The sequence below is a fragment of the Phyllopteryx taeniolatus genome, chromosome 12, assembly GCF_024500385.1.
Source record: "Phyllopteryx taeniolatus isolate TA_2022b chromosome 12, UOR_Ptae_1.2, whole genome shotgun sequence".
Taxonomy (NCBI): Eukaryota; Metazoa; Chordata; class Actinopteri; order Syngnathiformes; family Syngnathidae; genus Phyllopteryx; species Phyllopteryx taeniolatus.
The window spans coordinates 9784591-9809407 of record NC_084513.1 but is presented as its reverse complement, the minus strand read 5'-3'; the positions used below and the strand labels follow the sequence as shown (position 1 = coordinate 9809407).

The window sequence follows — 24817 nt, the reverse complement described above, 5'->3', positions numbered from 1 at the left end:
TCAACATCCGTCACTAGTTTCACTGATTGACATAAAATTGTGTGGATATCATAACGGATGCACGAAAAAGGTTTCAAGGAAACATGCATCTAAAATTCAAAAGGAAATCATCCATTCTTGTTTAAAGCACAGCCATTAGTTTCAGGTTTCATATGTTGACAAACTTCGACTAGAGAATTTATCTAAATGAACCCCAATCAAAAGTAGGTATCTTAGATGGATTTTTGCCCAGGCCTTCTAATGTGAGAAGAGCATGTGATTAATGTTTGAGCATCACTTTGAGGATAATAAAACAAAATTACACATATTTTCTTTTTCACATTTTCACTATTTCTTACCTCATCCAGACAGCGCTCATATTGCTTTCTCTGGTTGTCGTTTTCCAAGGACAGAGCAGAGTTCTCAGCCTGGAAGCGCCACATGGACAGTTCATCAATAACACTGTATTCAGTATGACCGTGGATGAACTCATAGTAACTATCGTAGTGACCACAGTGGATGATTTTGCTCAATACTAGGTTGATCATAATAAGCTCAAAAATGTTTTGGAGGGAAAAATTATTTAGTGGGAATGTTGGCGGAGAGCATAAAAAGGTCACGTCAGCCCGAAGGCTCGCAACCAGAGTATAGAAAAGGTCAGACGTGTGCGAGTTAGGCGTTGGAACCCCAAGTGAAGTGTCGCGTGTTTACTGCAAACACAAGACACTGTTGACAGGTGCATCCTAATTCTCTTATTAAATGAGTGATTGGCATTCTAGGCAATGTTAAGTTTAATGAGCCGTCGTGGCGTACAGCCAGGCTGAGCCCAGCTCCTGGCAGCTGCTGATAAGTGCCTCAAAAGTCATCACATAAACAGGAAATGTACTGAGTGACTAAAATTATTGTCAGATCTTTTTCTAATTAAATTAGAAGGTTTTAGACTGGGGACAGCATAGTTTCCAAGTGGTTAGTTATTCCGGCTTCCTCCCACGTTCCAAAAATATGCATGGCAGGTTAACTAAAGATTCTAAATTGTCCACAGGTGTGAATGTGAGTGTGAATGGTGATCTGTCTATATGTGCCATGTGATTGGCTGGAGACCAGTCCAGAATGTACCGCGCTTCTCTCAATCAAAGTAAGCTGGGATAGGCTCCAGCTCACCAGTCATTCTAATCAGGAAAGGTGCTACAGAAAATGGATGGATGTACAGTTTTAGACTGACCAAGTCGATCTCCAGACTTAAACCCTGTATCGTCTGTACCGCTTATCCTCACTCGGGTCGCGGGCGTGCTGGAGCCTATCCCAGCTATCTTCAGGCGAGAGGCGGGGTACACCCTGAACTGGTCGCCAGCCAATCGCAGGGCACATATAAACAAACGACTATTCGCACTCACATTCACACCTACGGGCAATTCAGACCCTAAAGAGCAGCATTCTCAAATTGTGGTACACATAGCACTAGTTGTATGTCAGCTCCTTCTAGTGGTGTGCAAAAGAATCACTGAATTAAAGGTTCAAACTGTTCATAATGTTACAGTGGCTTAAACATCTTTTAATTTGTAATAATACTTTTTTTTAAGCAGTACTTTGGTGTAAAATGTTGAGAACCACTGATATAGAGCATGCAGTGACACAAATTGTATTTTTCATCACAGTGGTCACTGTACCTCTGTTTTCCACAGTCTTGACAAATTCAGAAATTAGAAACAGTGGCAAACCACTCTGTCCATTACCTCCAGAGCTTTGAGTCGTTCTAGCAGGGAATTGCTGTTAGAGTTTTCCTCCAGACCACCTCCGGCCTCCAGATACCCCGAAGTTTCCGTTTCTGAAACTGCCGGACCCTCCAGACTGTCCTGCTGCTTCCACATTTCCTCCAAGAGTTTGTCCTGGAATGCAATGAAAACAAAACAACCACACACTGGGGTTTACCAAGAGTTCTTCAACTTAACGTCATTATCATTACAATTACTTTGTATCGGTCCGTTGTGGTGAAGAAGGATTTATCTCGATTTACCGGTCAATCTACGTTCCTACCTATGGTCACGAGCTGTGGGTCGTGACTGAAAGAACGAGATCCCGGATACAAGCGGCCGAAATGAGCTTCCTCCATAGGGTGTCCGGGCTCTCCCTTAGAGATAGGGTGAGAAGCTCGGTAATCTGGGAGGATCTCAGAGTAGAGTCGCTGCTCCTCTACATTGAGAGGAGCCAGATGAGGTGGCTGGGGCATCTGATTCGGATGGCTCCCGAACACCTCCCACGTGAGGTGTTCCGGGCACGTCCCACCGGGAGGAGACCCCAGGGACGACCCAGGACACGCTGGAGAGACTAAATCTCTCGTCTGGCCTGGGAACGCCTCGGGCTCCCCCCGGAAGAGCTGGATGAAGTGGCTGGGGAGAGGGAAGTTTGGGAGTCCCTGCTAAAGCTACTGCCCCCGCGACCTGACCTCGGATAAGCGGTAGAAAATGGATGGATGGATGGATCATTACAATTACAGTGGACCCCTGCATACTTGTGGTTCGATACCCAAAGATTCATCTATTCACTGATTTGTTTTCCCCCCATTATTTTATTTTCATTAGTTTTATTTTATTTATTTTTTTATTTTTTGGGGGGGGGGGGGTGGCGGGGACCAACCCAAATAATGCTTATTGGTCATTTATCCCCACTTATTGAAGAATGTTTGGGGTTTTAAAAATAATAATAAATAAAATACAAATTCAATGTAATGATAATGGCCGGTCCAGCCAGGTTCCGATTCCTAACGAATAGCTATATATTCAATTTTAGTTCTTTTGTACCTTGTATGCTTTCATGAGGTCCAGTGGGTCGACCTTGGGGCCATCCAATGAGTCCTGGTTCTGCAGTAGGGTTTGCACAGTCTCCTCCATCCTGGATTTTGGCAGGAAAAGAAGAAAACTACTAAAAAGTAAGGCCCTATAATTTTGCTTATTACCAGTGCTGTTAATTTGCCGCTTCTATGGCATAAACCTGACACTGGGTGGTGGTCTAATACAGGGGTTCTCAAACTTTTTGGCTATCCAAGGACCTCGTCATAATCCTAACACCAATTAAACATGTCTGCATGTGTACCCCTTAATGCCATAGGAAGTAAAAGTTTTTGGGAAGAAAAAAAAAACGCAATATTATAACAACAAATTCATTTTCATTTATTTTTTAAATGAAGGTGTAAGGTTATGAGAAGGAAGCCATTTTTTTTTTTTTTTTAAAGTTATAACCTTAACAACAACGAATACGTTTTATCAGGATAAAAAGACAAACTTATGAGAATAAAGTCATACAGTATAACAAGTGAATATCAAATACGACTATTCATTAAATAGTACTTATTTTATTCTGGAAAGACGTGTTTACTCAATAAATCTAGGACTTTATTCTTGAAAAAAAATCCTCCTTTTGTTCTTCAAAATATGTCCTTACTCCTGTAATAACACACATTTTGGCTCAACCCTCCCCCCCAAAAAAAAAGACTATTCATGCATGGGTGTCACATTTATGTGATGATGCTTCACAATCACAACAGCGCTTTTAATTGGCCCAAAGCTGCAGTAATAATGATGATAATAATAATAATCATCATCATCATCATCATAGATGGAACTTATATCGCAATTTTCAAGATACTCAGTCGCTTTACACAAAATAAATACACTGATGAGTGACTAGGCTATTAGGGAGGAGTAATTGGTTTATTATGTTTCTTTTATTGGCACACATAATTAGGGACTGCCCTTTTTAAAAAGATACAACAATAATTTATTACAAATTACTTTGCGGACCCCCCCAAGTTACAGCTTGCGGACCCACGGGGGCCCAGTAACCCCAGTTTGAGAACCACTGCTCTCATACATTAGTTCAGCACAATATGTGGACAAAAATTCCATTAAAGCAATAAAAAGAAGGATATTGTGGAAGGTTAATGGCTACTGACAGACACACATTACAGACTGTGATACCGTGTACCACTAAGTTATCATACAGTGAATTATACAATTAATAATGTCTTTCCTGCCAACTGGACTTTATAATGATGTGTTGATAAGTTGATGTGAAGAGGGGATTATTCACTTGGGAAGAACAACTTCACACATCACTACACAGTTTTGAGTGTGTGCAAAATTATTATGATTGGATTATCTGCCCTTGACATGACCGGAAGATATACAAGGCCTACTAAAAGGATTAGAACAGAGAAGCCTAATCTTTTATTTTTGCTCAGTGATGTCAAACATACCTTACGCGGGCCAAAGCCGGCACACAAGATAGAGGTTCAATCCATTAATGAAACTTGTTCGGATGGATTTTTGTTCATACCCTATGATTATCTGAAATTAATCAGACGCAGCCACTACCATATTGTCACATTGGGACAGAGGGGAAACATGAAACATTAGTTTGGTTTAGGGTCATTGACCCCAAAAGGGAGGAATATATGGTAGAATGAACTAAGGTGAGGTTATCTTTATGAAACATTAAGAATAATATCAATAAATATAATTTTTTTCTTAATGTACTTGTATTTTTTTGCATTAAGACAAAGGGGAAAAACACCACTTTATGGTTCATAATAGCTATGCTATGATTTTAACGGTAGACTGTATGTGGAACGCCGGCACGGTGGGCGACTGGTTAGCATATCTGCCTCACAGTTCTGGGGACTGGGGTTCAAATCCCGGGCCTGCCTGTGTGGAGTTTGTATGTTCTCCCCGTGCCTGGGTGGGTCTTCTCAGGGCACTCCGGTTTCCTCTCACATCCCAAAAACATGCGTGGTAGGTTGATTGAAGACTCTAAATTGCCCGTAGGTGTGAATGTGAGTGCGAATGGTTGTTTGTTTCTATGTGCCCTGCAATTGGCTGGCGACTGGTTCGGAGTGTACCCCGCCTCCCACCCAAAGATAGCTGGGATAGGCTCCAGCAGCCTGGGACCCCAGTGAGGAGAAGCGGTAAAGAAGATGGATGGATGCATGTATGTGGAACTTCAATTTGTTTGATACCGTTGCTAAGCATGTATTGAATTTTTTTAAACAAGAGACTAAAGAAAGTAACCCCCCCAAAACCCACTGAAACAACAAAGGTGTTCATTAGAGGCAAGACGCCAAAGGTTTTAGACTGGCCAAGTCAAATATCCAGACTTTAACACTATAGAGCACAAGCTTTACTTGCTAAATGGATACAGAAGAAAGTAGCTCCCCTCTATATTAATCTCAAACCCAGTCGAGAGCAAAACTAAAGGAAATTGCTTCACTGTTCCAATACTTTTGAAGTGTTTGAGACACATAAGGACAGATAAAGCCACAGGCTGTATAGTTTAATTCCAAACAAATAAAGTTTTAAAGGTCCACTAGATTGCAGCCTTATAAAACCTTCCTGAAAGTTTGTGTCTCTCCCTGCAGCTTGGCTGAGGGCTAAAGTGGCTGTCGAGCAAAGGAAAATTTGCTGTTTTGACTCCTGGTGATCCCCAGAACTGTCGAAGAAATAAAAATACTCAACGCCGCATTGCTCCTTATGCTGTGTCATCATTGAATAGACCATTGTGAGATGACAAGAAACTTCTTCTTAAAGGTACAGGTAGGTAGAAAAAATGAAATTTGTTAGACATGTATATCAAGACAAGATGTACAAAAAAGTCTAAAATAAACATGCCTGAAAAATGCGCAGGAATTCAATTTCATGAGACCATTCCAGGGGTTCTTCAAAGATGAATTCATCCCAAAGATTTTGTCTGGTTTATCAGCTTGAATTGTATTTTTTTTCTGCAGATTTCACAGTCCTTAGTCCAGCACACAATTTACCAATTTGCGTACCTTCAACACACCTTTAATTTGCGATCGTGTTTATTTCTCAACAAAGGCCGTTTATGGCCTTACAGGATGCTGATGACACAAATGCTGCCATCAGGTCATTGGACAAACACAAATACAGGAGTTATTTTCATTGGGAACATTTGCAAGCCTTTGATATTTTGTTTTGGAATGTTTTAGCGCTACAGTTGCTTTGTCAATAATAAAATATGTGGCCCGGAAGGATCCTCCAGAGCTTCACCAGCATGATTTCTGGAGTCCTGAGGGGCCCGTGTGTTTTTAGGCATAACAAGACTAATGAGAAGTTGCATGTACAAACCCGAATTCCAGTTAAGTTGGGAGATTGTATAAAAACAGAATACAATGATTTGTGAATCCTTTTCAACCTATATTCAATTGAAAACACTATAAAGACAAGATATTTAATGTTCAAACTGATTATCATTATTGTTTTTTGTTGCTAATCTCTCATTTTGAATTTGATACCTGCAACATGTTAAAAAAAAGCTGTGGCAAGGGTAACAAAGACTGGGAAAGTTGAGGAATTCTCAAAAAACACCTGTTTGGAATATTCCACAAGTGAACAGGTTAATTGGAAACAGGTGAGTGTCATGATTGGGTATAAAAGCAACATCTCCGAGAGACTCAGTTGTTCACAAGCAAGGACGGGGTGAAGTTTACTACTTTGTTAACAACTACATGAGCAAATAGTCCAACCGTTTAAGAACAATGTTTGTCAACTTACAATTGCAAGGAATTTGGGATTTCATCATCTATACTCCATATCATCATCAAAAGATTCAGAGAATTTGCAGAAATCTCTACACGTAAGCGACAATGCCAAAAAAAAAACATTGAATGCATGTGACCTTCGATCCCTCAGATGGCACTGCATTAAAAACTGGCATCATTTTGTAAAGGATATTCCCAGGTGGGCTCAGGAACAGTTCAGAAAACCACTGTCAGTTAACACAGTTTGTCGGTACATCTATATATTCAAGTTAAAACTCTAACATGCAAAATAAAATCCATATATCAACAACACTCAGAAACACCGCCGGCTTCTCTGGGTCTGAGGACACAAAGTGAAAAGTGTGCTGTGGTCTGACGAGTCCACATTTCAAATTGTTTTTGGAAATCATGACCGTCAAGTCCTCTGGGCCAAAGAGGAAAAGGACCATCCGGATTATTATCAGTGCAAAGTTCAAAAACCAGCATCTGTGATGGTATTGGGTAGTGTTAGTGCCCATGGCATGGGTAGCTTGCACATCTGTGAAGACACCATTAATGCTAAATGGTACATGCAGGTTTTGGAACAACATATAGTAGGCTGCCATCCAAGCAACATCTTTGTCAGGGTCGTCCCTGCTTATTTCAGCAAGACAATGCAAAGCCACATTCTGGACGTGTTACAACAGCGTGGCTTCGTAGTAGAAGAGTGTGAGTACTACACTGGCCTGCCAGCAGTCTAGACCTGTTCCAAAAATTCCACCTACAAAGCTTCAACAATTAGTGCCCTCAGTTCCCAAACACTAATTGAGTGTTGTTAAAAGGAAAGGTGATGTAACACAGTGGTAAACATGCCCCTGTCCCAGCTTTTTTTTGGAATGTGATGCAGGCATTAAATTCAAATGAGTGAATATTTGCACAAAAAACAAGTTTATCAGTTTGAATATTAAATAGCTTGTCTTTGTAGCGTATTCAATTGAAAAGGAATTGCAAATCCTTATATTCTTTATTATTATATTTACCTTTTACACAAATATCCCAACTGCACTGGAACTGGGGTTTGTTTCAGAAAACCAACCCAAACATTTGATGTAATAATTAGTAGACATGCCATTCCACTATTTTCTTTTTAAAGTAGAAAAGTGATTCTCCCTTTTGTAACTCGATCAATTTGCCAACTCATTTTCCGAAGTGTTGGGTCAGTGACTGAAATACACTCTTCATATTCTTATTCCACAGATCATCGTGGACCTCATCTCACACCTGGCTGAGCATATGCAGAGATGGTCGAAGTTCATCGTAGTAGCCTGTCCACACCCCAAGAGTTGGCCTGCTTGCTTATTATTCCCCTTCATCACACAGACAGGAACTCAATACCACAGTCAAAGTCAATGCAGAAGTTTAAAAAGTGTATATTGCATGACAGTACTATTGAGAGTGTCTTTCAAATACATCTGGACTTGTGCTGAACTTTCTCATTAATTAATGATTTTTGGGGGGTCATTATCTTCATATGTAGTGATCCACCAAAACCAAGAAATCAATGTATGGTGTCCATCTCAAATACAGCTTGTCAAATGACATTCATTTGTCATTAAAATAGTTCTACTGCCTCACATAATGTTACTATCAAATGTTCATCAATGTGGGAGATTATATGTGTGATTTATTAAGGTGTCATTATGACAATGACATTGCTTCATCTTACCTATTTTTATACTTTTTTAAACGCAAGAGTTCTGTGATCAATTCATTCAAGGCTACGGTTAATCTTCAAATAGAAGACAGAATAAACTGGTGTGTATTTTTAGAAACAGATTTGCATTTGAAGAACGAGACAAAAGCAGAATTAAAGCTGCAAGCAGCAATGAATGCGCCCTCGCAATCCTGTTTTCATGGCGAATCCTCAATATGATCATCACATTTTGACACATTACACAAGACGAAGGCAAAGCAACTTTGCAATGTATCGTTGCACATCTGTCTAGAATACCTGCGTCATATAGGGGCTCATTTGGGCAAACTACCTTGTCTGAGTTTGTCAAGCCCTGGAATTTGCGTCAAATGGCTGCACTTCAAACTAAAATTGCCAACTTCCCGTTCAATTTGTGCCAGAGTTCTTGAGAATTGTGCGTTTTGATGTAATGATAGACATGTCCACCCAGTTTCATGTCAAATAGTGAAATTGATATCTTGGGCTGATTTTATTTTTTTCAGATGTGGTTTTACCTGGAGAAGTGCTGCTGCAGTGTCACCATCTGCTGGGCCCTCCACCACAAAGTTGGCCTGCTTCCCTTCCCTCCTCACACAGCTGTTGCTTCTCCTCCAGGTACTGAGTACTACTGAGGATCAGGATCAGTGGCTGCAGGGTACAGGCATAAACACTGCATGTTGTTGTTGTTTTTCATGGCGCAGATTTTAATTGCGCTGAGAATTGCAGAGGACGTGAAGTACATCTGTTTTCTTCCCATAGCCCTCTTTATGCCTCGAAAGTGAAGTTTGTCTTTATTTTTAATGGAATTAAATCAGAGATAATTGATGCGAACATTTTTTCTCCATGTGCTACCTTTTAGTGCATGGTCTTGGCATATCATGGATAGTAAACAGTATGTTCATTTAGTCAATAATAATGAGTCATCCTTATTTAATTTTCTGCTTTTGTCATCTTTTAGAAGTTTGTATTTGTTGTTTTTCCTTTAATTTCTTAACCCTCTTGCTGTATAACATGAAGATTAAACATCCTTGATGCATTTCTGTATTATGGCATGTATGAAATACAATGGAAAACAGTGTGTGTAATATTTGTAAGGAAAGACATTCTAAAGATTTGACATTTCTGTGCTCCTTTTAGCTCCCTTGTGCTCACAAGTATCCTGGTGAAAATGAATGTATTTTAGGAGTCCTGGACATGACCTCCCCACAAAACTCCTGAAGTTGCAACCCCCTTGGAAAGTTAGAAAACAAAACAGCCATGGACACCAGTTTTACAGATCAATGGGAAATTTGGTGGACGGGTCTATCATAACAGGACACATGAAAAAGTCTCATGGACCAATGCCGGAAATTAAACAGGAAGTCAGCCATTTTGGTTTGAAGCAGAGATTTTAGGCAAAACCAGGCCTCAAACTTAGAAAGTTACTGTAGAAAAGAATATCAGCCCCCGAAATCAGTTTTGCCCATCAACACGAAATTGGGTGGAGATGTTTATCATTTTCGTTTGAAGCAGCCATTTTGGCAGAAGTCCAGGCCTCAAACTTTTTTAGGAAGCATTTAATAAAATCAGCCCCCAACATCAGTTTCGCCCAACAAAACAAAATTGCGTGGACATGTCTATCATAAGAGGACGCATGAAAAAGTCTCAAGGACCCATGCCTGAAATTGAACAGGAAGTCGGTCATTTTGGTTTAAAGCGCAGCCATTTTGGGCGAAATCCTGATCATCACTGCTCTCGGTTTTATTTATAATTATTCTTGCTATTATTCTCATTTAAAAATACAATGTATTAAAAGCTAATCATATGCTCCGATGGATGCATTGCTGTGGATAAACCATCAGAAATGTCCATTCACGTGATAATAGTTCCTTCCCTCTGAAATAATCTGGGTCAACTGTGGTGCCACTTGCGCCTCTGGCCACTACTGACTCACTGTAACACGTTTACACACTGATGCGCCCAAACTAAAGATACACAAAACATGTACTACTCCCACTAAAGTGAACAAGACACAAATAACAAAGAATGACAAATGGCAATCAGTACTTTTGGAGAGAAATGAACCCAAGGAGGTTTACTATGAAGAATGAAAGTAGAGTTATGGAGTTGCTGCGGAAGAATATAATATTGATAAGCACTGCCATCCAGTGGTGGTTAACGGAAGCAGTCACATAGGGAACTGACAAAACATTTTATGCGGCACTTATTGCTAGGTTTTAAGGAATTTTATTTAAATGAACCATCCTGTTAAATTGGGTTCCCCCCACCCCCCTTTGTTGCACCAGGAATTTCCATGTGTCAGTGGGACCCAACACATGTTTAACCATCAATAAATGAATACAAGGAAACCAAAATATGAACACACAGCAAAACCATTACCTACTATTCAGTCAATATGTAGTGCATTATGTTTTGCGAGCATTAGAAAATCCCAATACTGCATATTGAACACGGCTGGTATGTTACAGGTCAAAGTGACCTGTGCTAATTTATTGATTTATTTTTCAATTCAAGAAAAATCTGCTGCTGGCCATGTAGTTATACATTTCACAAATATTTATGAATCTACATTTTATATTAAATATATTAAAATACTTCCACGTAAGTGACACAATGGGCCTAAAGTAGGCAAAGAAATTGCTGAGTTTTTTTTCTCTTTCTAATAAAACACATGACCCATTAACATTTTGGTATGCCAAAGAAAAACACAGGTGTTTATATACAATGCAAGGGTGTTTTCAAGTTCATATATTACATTTTAAAAAATGTAATATCTAGATTTCTATGCTGTTGCATTTTTAAATGTAACACGTGAAACACTGTGTACATGTAAAAAATGTTCACATGTGAAACGTGAATGATGATCTTGTGATCTGTAAATGTGTCCAGTAGATGGAGTTGTGCATTCATTTACAGCTGGTAATCTTGTATCATCCCAATTTGTCAAGTGCCACCATATTAAATTTTAATTATTCTCTCCCCATCTCTCTCTCTCTCTCTCTCTCTCTCTCTTTCTCTTGGGGTATGCTAATAATAATTAAAACAATTAAAGCCATGCTCTCGTACCCTCCTTTAAATAGTGAATCCTCAAAATGATCATCAAACTATGACATATGTTGTAGGGTAGGTTAAAAAAAATATATATTTTTTTTAATTTGCAATTTGGTGTTGCTCATCTGTCGAGGATACCTGCTTCCAATTGGGGCTCACTTGCTCTAGTCGGAGTTTGTTAAAGTATAAGCCCTGGAATGTGCTCAAAATAGCTGCACTTCTAATCAAAATGGCCGACTTCCTGTTCAATTTCAGGCATCGGTCCATAAGTGTTTTTCATGCTTCCTGTAATGATAGACACATCCACCAAATTTCATGTCAATCAGTGACTTTTTAAATACTTTCTGGACCCTTAAAATAAATACATTTTCACTGGGAAAGAAGTGCTTGCAAAAAATTATTTTTAGTTATTTAGGCATGTTGAAGTCCCCCAACAGGTGAAGAATAATAAAAACAGAGCTTCCAAAGAGAGCTTTTGTATTGCCCGTTGCCCTAAAAATGTGAATAGCTTCAGGTGTATATGTCACATATGAGTCACTACCAGTGACTGTTACCTAGGAAATTGCGCCTCTGCTGACCTACAAATTATTTCAGGACATTTGCAGACTTGTCTGGGGCAGAGAACCGTTATAAAGATTTTGTAGGTGCATTTCCAAATGGTTTACAATGGTAAATCCGATCTATGAGTGTGGTTGCTGTGCAGCAATGACAATAAGTTCCACCTTTGTCCTCATTTAAAATGTTACCAAAAGCCTGAAGCAATCAACTGTATGACACACTCATACACGACCTACAAGATATTCATGACCGGTCGGCCTATATTAACAGGCTACAAACAAATGCAGTGCAGCTCAGCCTCTGGCTCGCGAACATCATGGCTCGCGATATGCTTTTGGCGATATGTCAGACTTATTAATTTCTAACTGGGAATGAACACTCAAATAGCAAGAATATCCTAGAGATGAACATTGAAAAGAATCAACGTAACTTGATACGTTACCGTAATGGACAATGTCACCATGTTTTAGCAATTTCAACGTCATCTCAAGCTTGTCAGTTTGCATATGTTGTCTTAAAAGTGCATTACAAATGTTCTCGTTAATTTCCTTTAAACACCAATTAATAATGTCAACCATTCAACAATGGCCCTGTGTCGCATCAATTTCACAACCATTTCAAACTTGTCATTTTCATTTAACAGTGCATTTGATAAGCATTTAATTGAATAACTTCAGGCGGCACGGTGGCCGACTGGTTAGAGTGTCAGCCTCACAGTTCTGAGGACCCGGGTTCAATCCCCGGCCCCGCCTGTGTGGAGTTTGCATGTTCTCCCCGTGCCTGCGTGGGTTTTCTCCGGGTACTCCGATTTCCTCCCACATCCCAAAAACATGCATGAATTGGAGACTCTAAATTGCCCGTAGGCATGACTGTGAGTGCGAATGGTTGTTTGTTCCTATGTGCCCTGCGATTGGCTGGCAACCAGTTCAGGGTGTTCCCCGCCTCCTGCCCGATGACAGCTGGGATAGGCTCCAGTACGCCCGCGACCCTAGTGAGGAGAAGCGGCTCAGAAATGGATGGATGGATGGATGAATAACTTCATTTAGCAAGGTCACCCATTTAACAATGCCATCATGTCCAATGTTAATGTCACGTCACAATTTAATTTTACAACGTCACCATGTCCAATTTCAACATTAAGGCCAACTTTACCATGTCTTATCAATTTCAACATAGTTTGAAATGTGTCAGTGTTTGTAGTTATAGTGTGTTAATAAAAATTCACGGTCACCCATTTAACATTGTCACTGCCTTATTAATTTCAATATCATTTCAAACTTGCCAATATACCAAGAACTTTATTTAACAATGTCACCCTGCCTTTCAATTTGAACTTGTCAAATTTCATTGGACAACACAATTAACGATAATTTCATTTAACAATGTCACCACCATGTCCAATTTCAAAATCATTTCAAACTAGCCAATTTCAATGCATATAACAATAGTTCCCTTTATCAATGTCACCCTTTAGAAAAGGTCCTCCATTGCGCTCTGAAGACAATTATGTAAATCTTCTGAAAACTAAATATATTTTTCGACCCCGTAATGTAACATCATGTTAAAAACAAAGGGAAACGGCTGGTAAAAATGGCTTTGCCAAAACAGCAAAGATACTGTGAAACGTCATTGACCATCGCTTGTCTCCTTTTAGGCACGTTATCGTTCTATCATGGCACAATAAAGCCTTCCCGCATTGTGGCGTTTGCACTATAAGGGCAGCGCGTGCTCTTTCCACCAGCTTCACTGGGACAAACTGGGACATTCATGCTGCTTAACAATCGCCACACAAACAAAGGCAGCGCGTGCTGACTTTAGGGACGAGGAAAGGGGTCCAGTGTAAATAGTGTAATTATATGTCTTCCTTTCAGCTGGGAGGGGAGGGAAATTGGTGCAATCAAAGCAGCAATTGAGCCTCTGGGGTGGACGTTGGAATGAATTAGGACGAGGCCTCCAGGGTATTGAGAACACGCATGCAAGCACTCACTTTGACACTTTGACATGCAGTCGCATTGGCATTTACAGAAAATTTACAACTAATTGCTTACACTTCCACTATTTTGTAATTCAACAATGTAACTGTGTCTTAACTTGTCAGTTTTGGGAGTTATCTTGTCCTAAAGGTAAATTAGAAAAGCTCTTGCTAATTACCATTAAACATCATTTAACAATGTCACCACCATATGCAATGTCAACATTATTTCCATCTTGGCAATTTTTGTAGTAATCTCATCATCAATGTACAATATATTACAAATGCTCTAGGTAATTGATGTTCAAAACCATTTAATAATGTCACCAATTCAACAATGTCCACTTCCACTATTTTGTCATTTGACAATGTTACCCTGTCATGTCAAGTCAAGTTTATTTGTACAGCCCTTAATCACAAAGAGTCTTAAAGGGCTTCACAGGCCCACAGATGGAAAAGATTGACGACATCCCCTAATCTTAGCCCGCCAATTGGGAAAGGAAACACTCAAAACCCCATTTGGGAAGAAAAGACATCTTGAGAAGGGACTGCAGATGGGGATGTTTCCATTTCAATGTCTTACAAACGTGTCAGTTTTTGTAGTTATCTTGTCTTAAAAGTACATTTGAAACGGTCTAGTACCATTTAACAATGTCACCATATCCATTGTCAACAACATTTCAAACTTGTCAATTTTTGTAGTAATCCCATCCTCAACGTATATTAAAAATGTAATCGGCATTAAAATCGTGTCTATGAAAGCTGGACATTTTGAAGTTCTCTTCTTCACTTCCATAAATACTTATTTTTTTCCCTGGAGATATTTTTAGCTGTTTTTGAACATGGTTGATGTTGCAAAGGTTGTTAGCCCGCTGAGACGACGTTACCATTCTGTCGCTTTCAAAGTCTAATCTGGTCCTGCAGCGTCAGGTTTTTTTTCCCCAAGCGGACGAGTTCAAGCTTTGAGCGAAAGCTATTTATTGCTGATGTGCTTTTAAAAATATATATATATATTTGATTGTTTTTCTTCACTGTGAGAACAATCACAATGATTTCAGATACAGACAACTAAAGAAAAAAAAAAAAAGGTTGGGTATTTGATTTTTACTTTTACAAGATACAAGCCATTTAGCGAAAATACAGATTAATGCCGTGTGTACAATGTACAATTTTAACATTATTTCAAAACTGTCAATTTCAATGCATTTCAAAATCATTTTATTCAATCAATTAATTGAACAATGTGACCTAGCCCAATTTCAACATAATTCCAAACATGTCAATTTCATCTAACAACGCATCTAACAATTTAATTTAACAATGTCACTGTGTCTTACCAATGTGCATTTCAACGATTCCAATTGTGTTAATTTCATTCAGCAACTTTATTTAACAATGTCCTGTTATATAATCAATTTCAACATAACTTTTAAACGTGTCGGATTTTGTAGTTAATTTGTCCTAAACGTGTACTAGAAATTAACTTCTTTATTACCATTAAACACCATTTAATAATGTCACCATGTCTTATCGATTTCAACATCATTGACAAAATTTCTGTTTCGTTTATCGGTATTTTCATTCAACAACTTCATTTAACAATGTCACCCGTTCAATATTGTCACTGTCTTATCAATTTAAACATCATTTCAAACTTGTCAATTTGATTTAACAATGGGTTTACCACTAATTTCATCCACCAATTTCATTTTATTGTAAAGATTGACTCGAACCTCTATGTAGGTGATATTTGCAACCCCCAGGTTATCACCAGCGCATCCCGAGCTGTAGATCTGTCATTTGGATTTTGGATGTGGACCGGATGCATCAATTGGGGGTCCTCAGAGCGCTGTTTGCACAATGTCTTGTGACAGCTCAGACCTTAAATTTAAATGTGGGTTAATTTACCAGATGAGCTTCAAGTCGCCAACAAGCACAGAGAAGCAATTGTACTCACTATTTTATGTACATGGCTATAGTTTTCCAGTTAACAATGTCACAGTGTCTTATCAATTTCAACATCATTTCAAACGTATTTTCATTTAATGATGCATTTCAGAATAATTTTGTGCAACATCATTTACAACCCCAATTCCAATGAAGTTGGTACGTTGTGCTAAACAGAATACAATGATTTGCAAATCATGTTCAACCTATATTTAATTGAATACACTACAAAGAAAAGATATTTAATGTTCAAACTGATAAACTTTAATGTTTTTAGCAAATAATCATTAGCTTAGAATTTTATGGCTGCAACACGTTCTAAAAAAGCTAGGACGGGTGGCAAAAAAGACTGAGAAAGTTGAGGAATGCTCACAAAACACTTGTTTGGAACATCCCACAGGTGAACAGGCTAATTGGGAACAGGTGGGTGCCATGATTGGGTATAAAAGGAGCTTCCCTGAATTGCTCAGTCATTCACAAGCAAAGATGGGGCGAGGTTCACCTCTTTGTGAACAAGTGCGTGAGAAAATAGTTGAACAGTTTAAGGACAATGTTCCTCAACATACAATTGCAAGGAATTTAGGGATTTCATTATATACGGTCCATAATATCATCAAAAGGATCACAGTATCTGGAGAAATCACTGCATGTAAGCGGCAAGGCCGAAACCCAACATTGAATGCCCGTGACCTTCGATCCCTCAGGCGGCACTGCATCAAAAACCGACATCAATGTGTAAAGGATATCACCACATGGGCATAGGAACACTTCAGAAATCCAATGTCAGAAAATACAGTTCGGCGCTACATCCGTAAGTGCAACTTGAAACTCTACTATGCAAAACAAAAGCTATTTATCAACAACAACCAGAAACGCCGCCGGCTTCTCTGGGCCCGAGCTCATCTAAGGTGGACTGATACAAAGTGGAAAAGTGTTCTGTTGTCCGACGAGTCCACATTTCAAATTGTTTTTGGAAATTGTGGACGTCGTGTCCTCCGGGCCAAAGAGGAAAAGAACCATCCGGACTGTTATGGACGCAAAGTTCAAAAGCCAGCATCTGTGATGGTATGGGGCTGTCTTAGTGCCAATGGCATGGGTAACTTACACATCTGTGAAGGCACCATTAATGCTGAAAGGTACATACAGGTTTTGGAGAAACATATGCTGCCATCCAAGCAACGTCTTTTTCACGGACGCCCCTGCTTATTTCAGCAAGACAATGCCAAACCACATTATGGACGTGTTACAACAGCGTGGCTTCGTAGCAAAAGAGTGCAGGTAATAGACTGGCCTGCCTGCAGTCCAGACCTGTCTCCCATTGAAAATGTGTGGCACATTATGAAGCGTAAAATACGACAACGGAGACCTCGGACTGTTGAAGAGCTGAAGCTGTACATCAAGCAAAAATGGGAAAGAATTCAACCTACAAAGCTTCAACAATTAATGTCCTCAGTTCCCAAACGTTTATTGGATGTTGTTAAAAGAAAAGGTGATGTAACACAGTGGTAAACATGACGCTGTCCCAGCTTTTTTGGAACGTGTTGCAGCGATAAAATTCAAAGTTAATGATTATTTGCTAAAAACAATAAAGTTTACCAGTTTGAACATTAAATATCTTGTCTTTGTGGTGTATTCAATTAAATATAGGTTGAACATGATTTGCAAATCATTGTATTTTGTTTTTATTTATGTTTAACAGAACGTCCCAACTTCATTGGAATTGGGGTTGTGAATGTCTCCATGTCTTATAAATAGCAATTTAATTTCAAATGTATTTATTTTTGTAGTTTTGTCCTCAAGATGTACTAGAAATGCTTCGGCTAATTGTCTTTAAACACCATTTAACAATGTCACTCTGTCCAATGTCCAATTGAAACATAGTTTCAAACTTGGTAATTGCACTTAACAGTAATTCTGTTTAACAATGTCACTGCGTCTTATCAGTTTCAACATCACAAAACATTTCCTATTCATTTAACAATAAATTTAATTCAACAACTTCATTTATCAATGTCATACATTTAACAATGTCACCAATGTTCAATTTCCACATCATTTCCAACTTGTTCACTTCATTTAACAATGTAATCCTTTTAACAATGTCACCATGTCTTATCAACTTCAACATCATTTCCGATGAGTAATGACCTTCAAGTTGCTAACAAGCAGTTTTACTCTCCTGTATATTGCATGTCAATGACTGTAATTCTTATCTTGTGAAATTCTGTATTAATGCAAATCCTATTAAATTAAAGCTGTCCTCTACACTTCTTCACCGTTTCCATTCAATTCCACTGTGCCGGTGTATAAAGCCACTTCTGGACCCAACTCCATCCAATTGCTTATCTCATTGTACTGGCCATACATAGTAGCCTATAAAGCCATTTGTCATAGAGCATAGCCTTTACAGCCTTCTTTACATAGATCCATCAATGCATCCACAAACAAGCCCTTTAACCTCTGGGCTACTGCTGACCCCCTTTTTTTTTTTTTTTTTTTTTTTTACGTGGCTACACAATGGAGCTCATCCGGTCCTATCAAATCCATTAGACTGCTTCATGGCGGACAACGCTGATCTCCGCGTTCTGAGATAATGTGTACGTGGTCTTCTTTTGTGGAGGCTTTATCTATTCAGAGGTTTGTCAGATCATACTTGTGTTTGACATTCTTAATAAATCAGAAACTGGCAGACTGAATAGCTCTTGAAGTAGTTACTGTAACAAACAAGCTTCAGCGTTCCCGCAAAGTGCCCCAACTAAATTTTAGTATGGTACAGAGGGCACAGTGACAGAATAAAATGGAGCATCATTAAGCGATAAGGAAGGAATGGGAGGTGTTAGAAGAGCTTTTATGCCACACATTGACATTCAATCCTTGGCCAAATCCTCTAGTTGGTGTTCGTCAAAGGACAAGGTCCATGAACACAAAATGGCTGACATGTAGTGTAATATCAGGCATGGGTCCTTGAGGCATTATTAGGATTCCCACATAGTTTCCAGGCACGACACGCCCCGCTCCAACATGATTGGCTCCTGCATCACAGGAAGGGCAGGATACGCAGATGTGACGAGATGAGCATCCCAAACATGTAACACATTTGTACGAAATAAAGACAAAGAAGTTTGTTATGGTTAGGTCTAGGGCTAGGATTGGGGTTTAAGGCGGTGTAGGATGGGTTAAGGTTAGCCTTAGGGTGGGTTAGGGTTAGTGGGAAATGTTAATGCTACGACACTTACGTAAGTCACATACATACTCTACTACTTTTTTTCCGTCTGGAAGCAGTAGGGCGTGTTCTACAGGGATACAGCAGACAATCATAGTACAGCGCCGTGTGTCCCGGAGCCAGTAATATGGGAGCAGGGAGTGTCCTGCCTTGGAACTATGTGGAAATCCTAATAACGTGCGTTATTAAAAGAAATATGTGACTGACCGTAATTTCTCGTGTATAATGCGCATTTTTTCTCCAAAAAATTGTCAAAAGTCAATAGTGCGCATTATACATATGTATAGGGGAAAATGAAAAAAACTTTCAAATTTTACAAATGTATGCTGCCATCAAGAGGTTATGAAAAAGCTGTACACTTTCATTCCAATATGCCAGCGCCACATAGAGGTTATGAAAAAGGTGCAGCCTCCACTTTCATTCCAATATGACAGGGGTACGTATGACTGCATAAATGTACAGTTGTGCTCATAAGTTTACATACCCTGGCAGACTTTGTGAAATATTGTGTTTTTAAATAGGACTGATGACTTAACAACAACCATCATTAATTTCTTTATGGTTATGTTTTGTTTAGTGATAATGCTTTTCTGAAATGCTTGACAGTTTAATTTGAATCCCATTAAAATAAATTAAATGTGTTTCGCCTGGCCCTTCATTTTTTCTTTAAATAATTGTACCCATCTTACAAATTCTGCCTGGGTAATCAAACATATGAGCACAACTGTGTGTTTTCTCATTTACTGAATAAAAGTAGGGCTGTGAATTTCAAAATAAGAGCGAGTAAATAAAAAGAAAGTATTACATGTTGAAATAAAGTGCTTAACGTCAGAATAATTCTTTTAAAAACTAACAAAATAGAGATAGTACTTCATGTTTTGATCATATGGGTAGAAGCAAAATCATGCATTGTAAAAATGCATTATGCATAGGTGGAAGGGTTTTCCAGAATTTTGAGGTCAACTTTGGGGGTGTGTATACTATACATGGGTGCGCATTACACACGAGAAATTACGGTAAGTTAATAAGGTGTTAATATGTTGCCACCCAATTTCATGTCGATCGCTGAAACTAGTGTCCTACAATTGGCCCCAAATTCTTAAAACTAAAATGGTTGACTTCCTGTTAAATTTCGGGCATGTGTCCTTGAGACGTTTTAATGTGTCTTGTTGTGATAGGGTTGTCCGGCAAAAACTGGTCAGGGCATGTGGAGTTTGTTTTATGTGGTTAACTTCAGTATACATTACTGTATATGTATTTTTTCTTCTTTTTTAAATGTTCTTCTTGTATTCAATTCATATATATATATGTATATATATATGCTACTTAACAAATTAAAATTAAAAAGTATAAAAAAATGTCTATGGTTAAAAACAGTTTTTGTTCTTCGCTTATTTTATTTATGTGCATTAGCCATTTTTTTAATTAATGAAAAATATTGCAAAATTAAATACAATAACAGAGCCATAGCAAAACAAAAGTCATTAAACATTAAATTTTTTCACTACTACGTCCCCTTTACATTAAATAGCTATGTATTTATCTTTGAAAAACTAGTACATGCTACTAATTTGTCTGTTGGGGTTCACTTGCAATGCGATTGTTTCATCCCTTCCACAAGCCAAACCATTCCCTGAGCCACAGGAATCAGTAAATTATTGATGCGGGTCTTAGCTTTAGGGAAAGGAAGCACAGTGACTTGTTGCTGTGCGTGACACATCTCCCAGCTCGTGTATTATACATGGAGCTAGTCTGTATAGCACGCTTTACAATGGCCAATGGTTCAGTCCATGTTTCTACGAGAAGCCAATAAACCGCAACTCAGTCAGGCAGTCTAAATCAAGGGCTCTCACATTTTGTGGAGACATTTTTCCAAGGAACACCGTCATAATCCTAATGCCAACTACTATGTGTACACCTAAATGCCACAGGAATGAAAATGTTGTCTACTTTAGAGAAAAAAACGATAACCTTTTTATTTTTTAGAACAAAAAATGTAATGAGGAGAAAGTTTAATTTGTTCGCAAGAAAGAAAAGTGTAATCTTTAAAGAACAAAGACATTTTTGTTGGGATGAAAATGCGTAATCTTAAGAGAATACTTCTCGAAAAAATATCCATTTGTACTGTAACATTACAATCTTTCTATTGACTTTCTCTTAGAAAAAAATACGACTTTCTTATCGTAAGATTACACTTTTTCAACTTGGCAATATACATCTACGTTCGTGTAATGATTACAAATTTTTCTTGAAAAAATATGACTTCATTCTCATCACGACAAATATTTTCTCGAATGTTATGTTTGTCATCGTAACATAAAATATGATTTTTTTCCCTTGTTAAACTTTGACTTTAATATTATAATATTAAAACTTTATCTTAGAATAATATGATATTATTGTGTTAGGATTATGAAGTTTCCTGCCAAAGAAAAATGTCTTGTAAAGCAGTGGTTCTCAAACTTTTTACACCACATATCACCTAAACGTTTACATCAAGTACCACCTAAAAAAATACTTAGCTCTTCAAGTACTGCCATAATGACCAATATTAAAATACAGTAGTGTAGTAGACCTAATTCCTCATCAAAAATGAGAGATGTTTTATTCCTAAAAAGTATATTTAATATTATCGTAAACCACTGTAAAATTACACAGTTTCAACATTAGCAATGCGTTTAAATATGCATCCATCCATCCATTTTCTGTACCACTTATTGTCACTAGGGTTGCGGGTGTGCTCGAGCCTAGCGAGTAAAATAATGAAAGAAATATTTGAATAATAATTCAACGAAAATGAACTGCACATCTACGTTAAATGAAAATTGTTCCTAAATAAACTATTTTTTGAAAAACAGTTCTTAAAGATTATATTCATTCTTTTGAACTTAAATGTTAAATACAACTGAACTGGACTTAATCAGTGATTATTTCACATACATACCACTAGGAGGCGCATGCATACCACTAGTGGTTATCGTACCACACTTTGAGAATCACTGTTATACCTTTTTTTCTTGAAAAAAAACCCTGACTTTCTTCTTCTCTTTCTTCATAACAAGGAAATTTTGTATTTTTTTAAAAAGAAATCTGAGTTTGTTGTAATAACAATACATTTCTTTCTTGAAAGTGGGCAACTTTTAAATTCCTATGGCATTTAGGCATACATAGTAGTTATGTTTAACTGGTGTTAGGGTTATGCCCTCTGGAAGCACATGTAACATAGGATTTGATTCCTATAATAATGCGCCTTTTTGGGCTTTAAAAAATAACTTTATTCATGCAAGAACAACAGAATAATAGGATAGCTTTCTTTCATATCAGAGCTTTTAATTGGCCCTTTTTGAAGTGCTACCACATAATGATTTATTGCAAATGATTCTGCAGAGCCTTGAGAACCCTTGTGTACATCCTTACCTCGTCGGAGATAAAGGTCACATCCCCAGAACACCGGCGACCGGTCCTGATTCGCTAATCTGGGTCAGCACCAGCACCAGCACCGGATCCATCCTGGCCTGCGTGGATCCTAGCATCCAGCCCCAGGAACATCCACCTGGTTCTCACATCCACACAAAAAAAAAAAAAAAAAAAAAGAAGGGGAAGGAGAGGATCTTTAATCAAGCACGGATCACGCCAGTCTTCCTCCTCCTCCTCTTCCTCCCCCCTCGTGGTCGCCTGGCTGCCTAATTCGCCGCTTTATCGCTCTATTTGTGTCTTTCTGTGATGCTCACCCGCGTTTCCACCTCGCTGCTCTCGCACTCACTTGCTGGCTCTCTGATTCTCTCTCTCTCTCTCTCTCTCGCTCTTTTGGTTTCTCAGCTGACCAGAGGATGCTGAACATGTGTCAAGGGTGGAGGGTGGGGGGTTGGGCTTTCTGCACACTTCATAGGTTGCATCTTGGTGAATAGGTGCCAATGTGTGTGGACCAATTTTAGGGGGTATCAAAATGGCTTTTTTGGTACATTTGTATGCCCGCCCCCCGCCCACCCTGCTTTTCTAACAATATTTTGCCTTTTTTTGCAATCTTAGAAGCAATAAAACATTGTGTATATTAAATAAATGATGGTAATTATAGTTCAAATTATAGTTCATCATTTGGGATATTAACACTCCTGTTATATTGTCAAGTTAAATAAGTATTTTCTTTATGTTAAAAAAAGACAAAACTAGATTTTGTTTTTTTTCTTATTTTTAACTATTTTTAAACATCACATTTAAAAGAAATCAGATTTATAACATTAATATTACTGTATTTGTTAAAATAATAAAACAGGAGGGTTAACGAAATAACGCTAATTATGGTTCAAACAGCGAGGAGCACTTGGGCAGACTGTCTTTTTGCCCTTTTTCCTATCACAATGTTTCCCTTAGTCTAGACAATCTACACATTGCTCCACATTTTATGACAGGAGCAGAGGAGAAGGGAAGATGAAGTGGAAGGGAGCAATTATGAGGAAAGATTGGACAAACATAGGGGGGGGGGGGGGGGGGCTTCACAGAGATAGAACAGAGCGCTGGGTGTATTTATAGAAGGCTTGGCGGAGGACGACGTGAGGAAATAAGCTCCTCTATTTTCTCTACGTCGTGACACATGGGCCTGCATCTCGGATGATACGCTGCCAGGCTAAATTATATCAAAGGAAGCAGATAAAACACACAAACACACACAGAAATGCACTTAAGTGTCCCTTTTTGGATGTATAATAATTACTCCTGAGCGTGCTTAGTCATGGTGCTCTTGAGCCAAATCACAAGTCGGGTAACCTATTAGAGGGAAATTAATATTGAACGGATTGCTGGCTAAACATGAAGCTTTTAAAGATGCATTGATATGAACGCGTGTGTGTGTGTTGCACCAGAATACCTCTGGGTTTATGCTTTGACCTAGATTAAGTCGTGATGCTCGCCAGCCTGACAGGCACTGTGTGTGCATACCGAATGTACGGGGTGCACACGCATGGGGTAAAAGATGCATTTGTGTCGAGGTGCAAAAAAAAAAAAGAGAGACGGGGATGGAGAGAATGTACGTAAGATGCATGAAAAGAAGCTTGAGATGCTGCCTGCCTTGCTTGTGTGACTAAACCTTCGGCTGGATGGCGTACAAAGACTTACCAAGAGGAAGGCGTGCACTGAGGATGAACAACTGCCTCATAAGGGGGGTCATCTTATGTCATTTGAAAACCTACGACGGAATGAAACGACTCGTTAATGTTGAAATCAAAGGAAAACAAGTTGACTTGTGAGCAAACCGTATTAAAAACATTGAAGAAGAAGAATTTTGTCTTGTCTTTGTGCCTTACAACATAATGAAAGAAGAACATTTTAAAATCAAACTATAACAATAACTACTCATGGCCCAGACTCATGGACCAACGTTTTTGAAACGTTCAAGAACTCACACATGATCTTGTCTTGGTGAATGAAGCAAGTCAATTCATCAATGTTGAAATCAAAGCATAACAATGTCTCAATCTCACAAGTTGACTCAAGGGCCGACCATATTGAACATGGAAGAACTCACCCTTTATCTTGTCTTTGTGTCCTACAACATAATGAAACCAATTCAGTAACACGTTTGAATCACAGCATAACTGTATTCCTCACAAGTTGACTTATTGGCCATCCTTCTGAAAATGTTTAACTCAACCGGAACTTCATCTTTGTGCCCTCCAACATAATAAAACAAGTCAATTTTTAAATCAAAATATAACAATGTGTACCCAAAAGTTGACTCATGGGCCGACCTTATTGATACAATGTGTACTCACAAGTTGACTCATGGGCCAACCTTACTGAAACATGGAAGAACTCACCCTTTATTTCGTC

General features: G+C 38.6%; 1 protein-coding gene across 7 annotated transcripts in view; it reads right to left on the bottom strand.

The window, feature by feature from the left end:
* LOC133487284 (nck-associated protein 5-like) overlaps positions 1-24639 on the bottom strand; it is a 45214-nt gene extending 20575 nt beyond the window's left edge. For 4 of the 7 annotated variants that reach the window (XM_061793634.1, XM_061793636.1, XM_061793637.1 and 1 more), the window contains exons 1-5: positions 22409-23330; positions 8756-8888; positions 2778-2868; positions 1713-1865; positions 339-407 (exon numbers count right to left, since the gene is read on the bottom strand). In XM_061793634.1, coding sequence (XP_061649618.1) covers positions 339-407; positions 1713-1865; positions 2778-2868; positions 8756-8784 — 342 coding nt within the window. In that variant the 5' untranslated portion in view covers positions 8785-8888; positions 22409-23330. Of the gene's footprint in view, positions 1-338; positions 408-1712; positions 1866-2777; positions 2869-8755; positions 8889-22408; positions 23331-24103; positions 24174-24512 lie in introns of those variants that run through there. The other 3 variants (XM_061793632.1, XM_061793631.1, XM_061793635.1) reach the window with 3 other exon arrangements.
* Between the last annotated feature and the right edge of the window lie 178 nt (positions 24640-24817).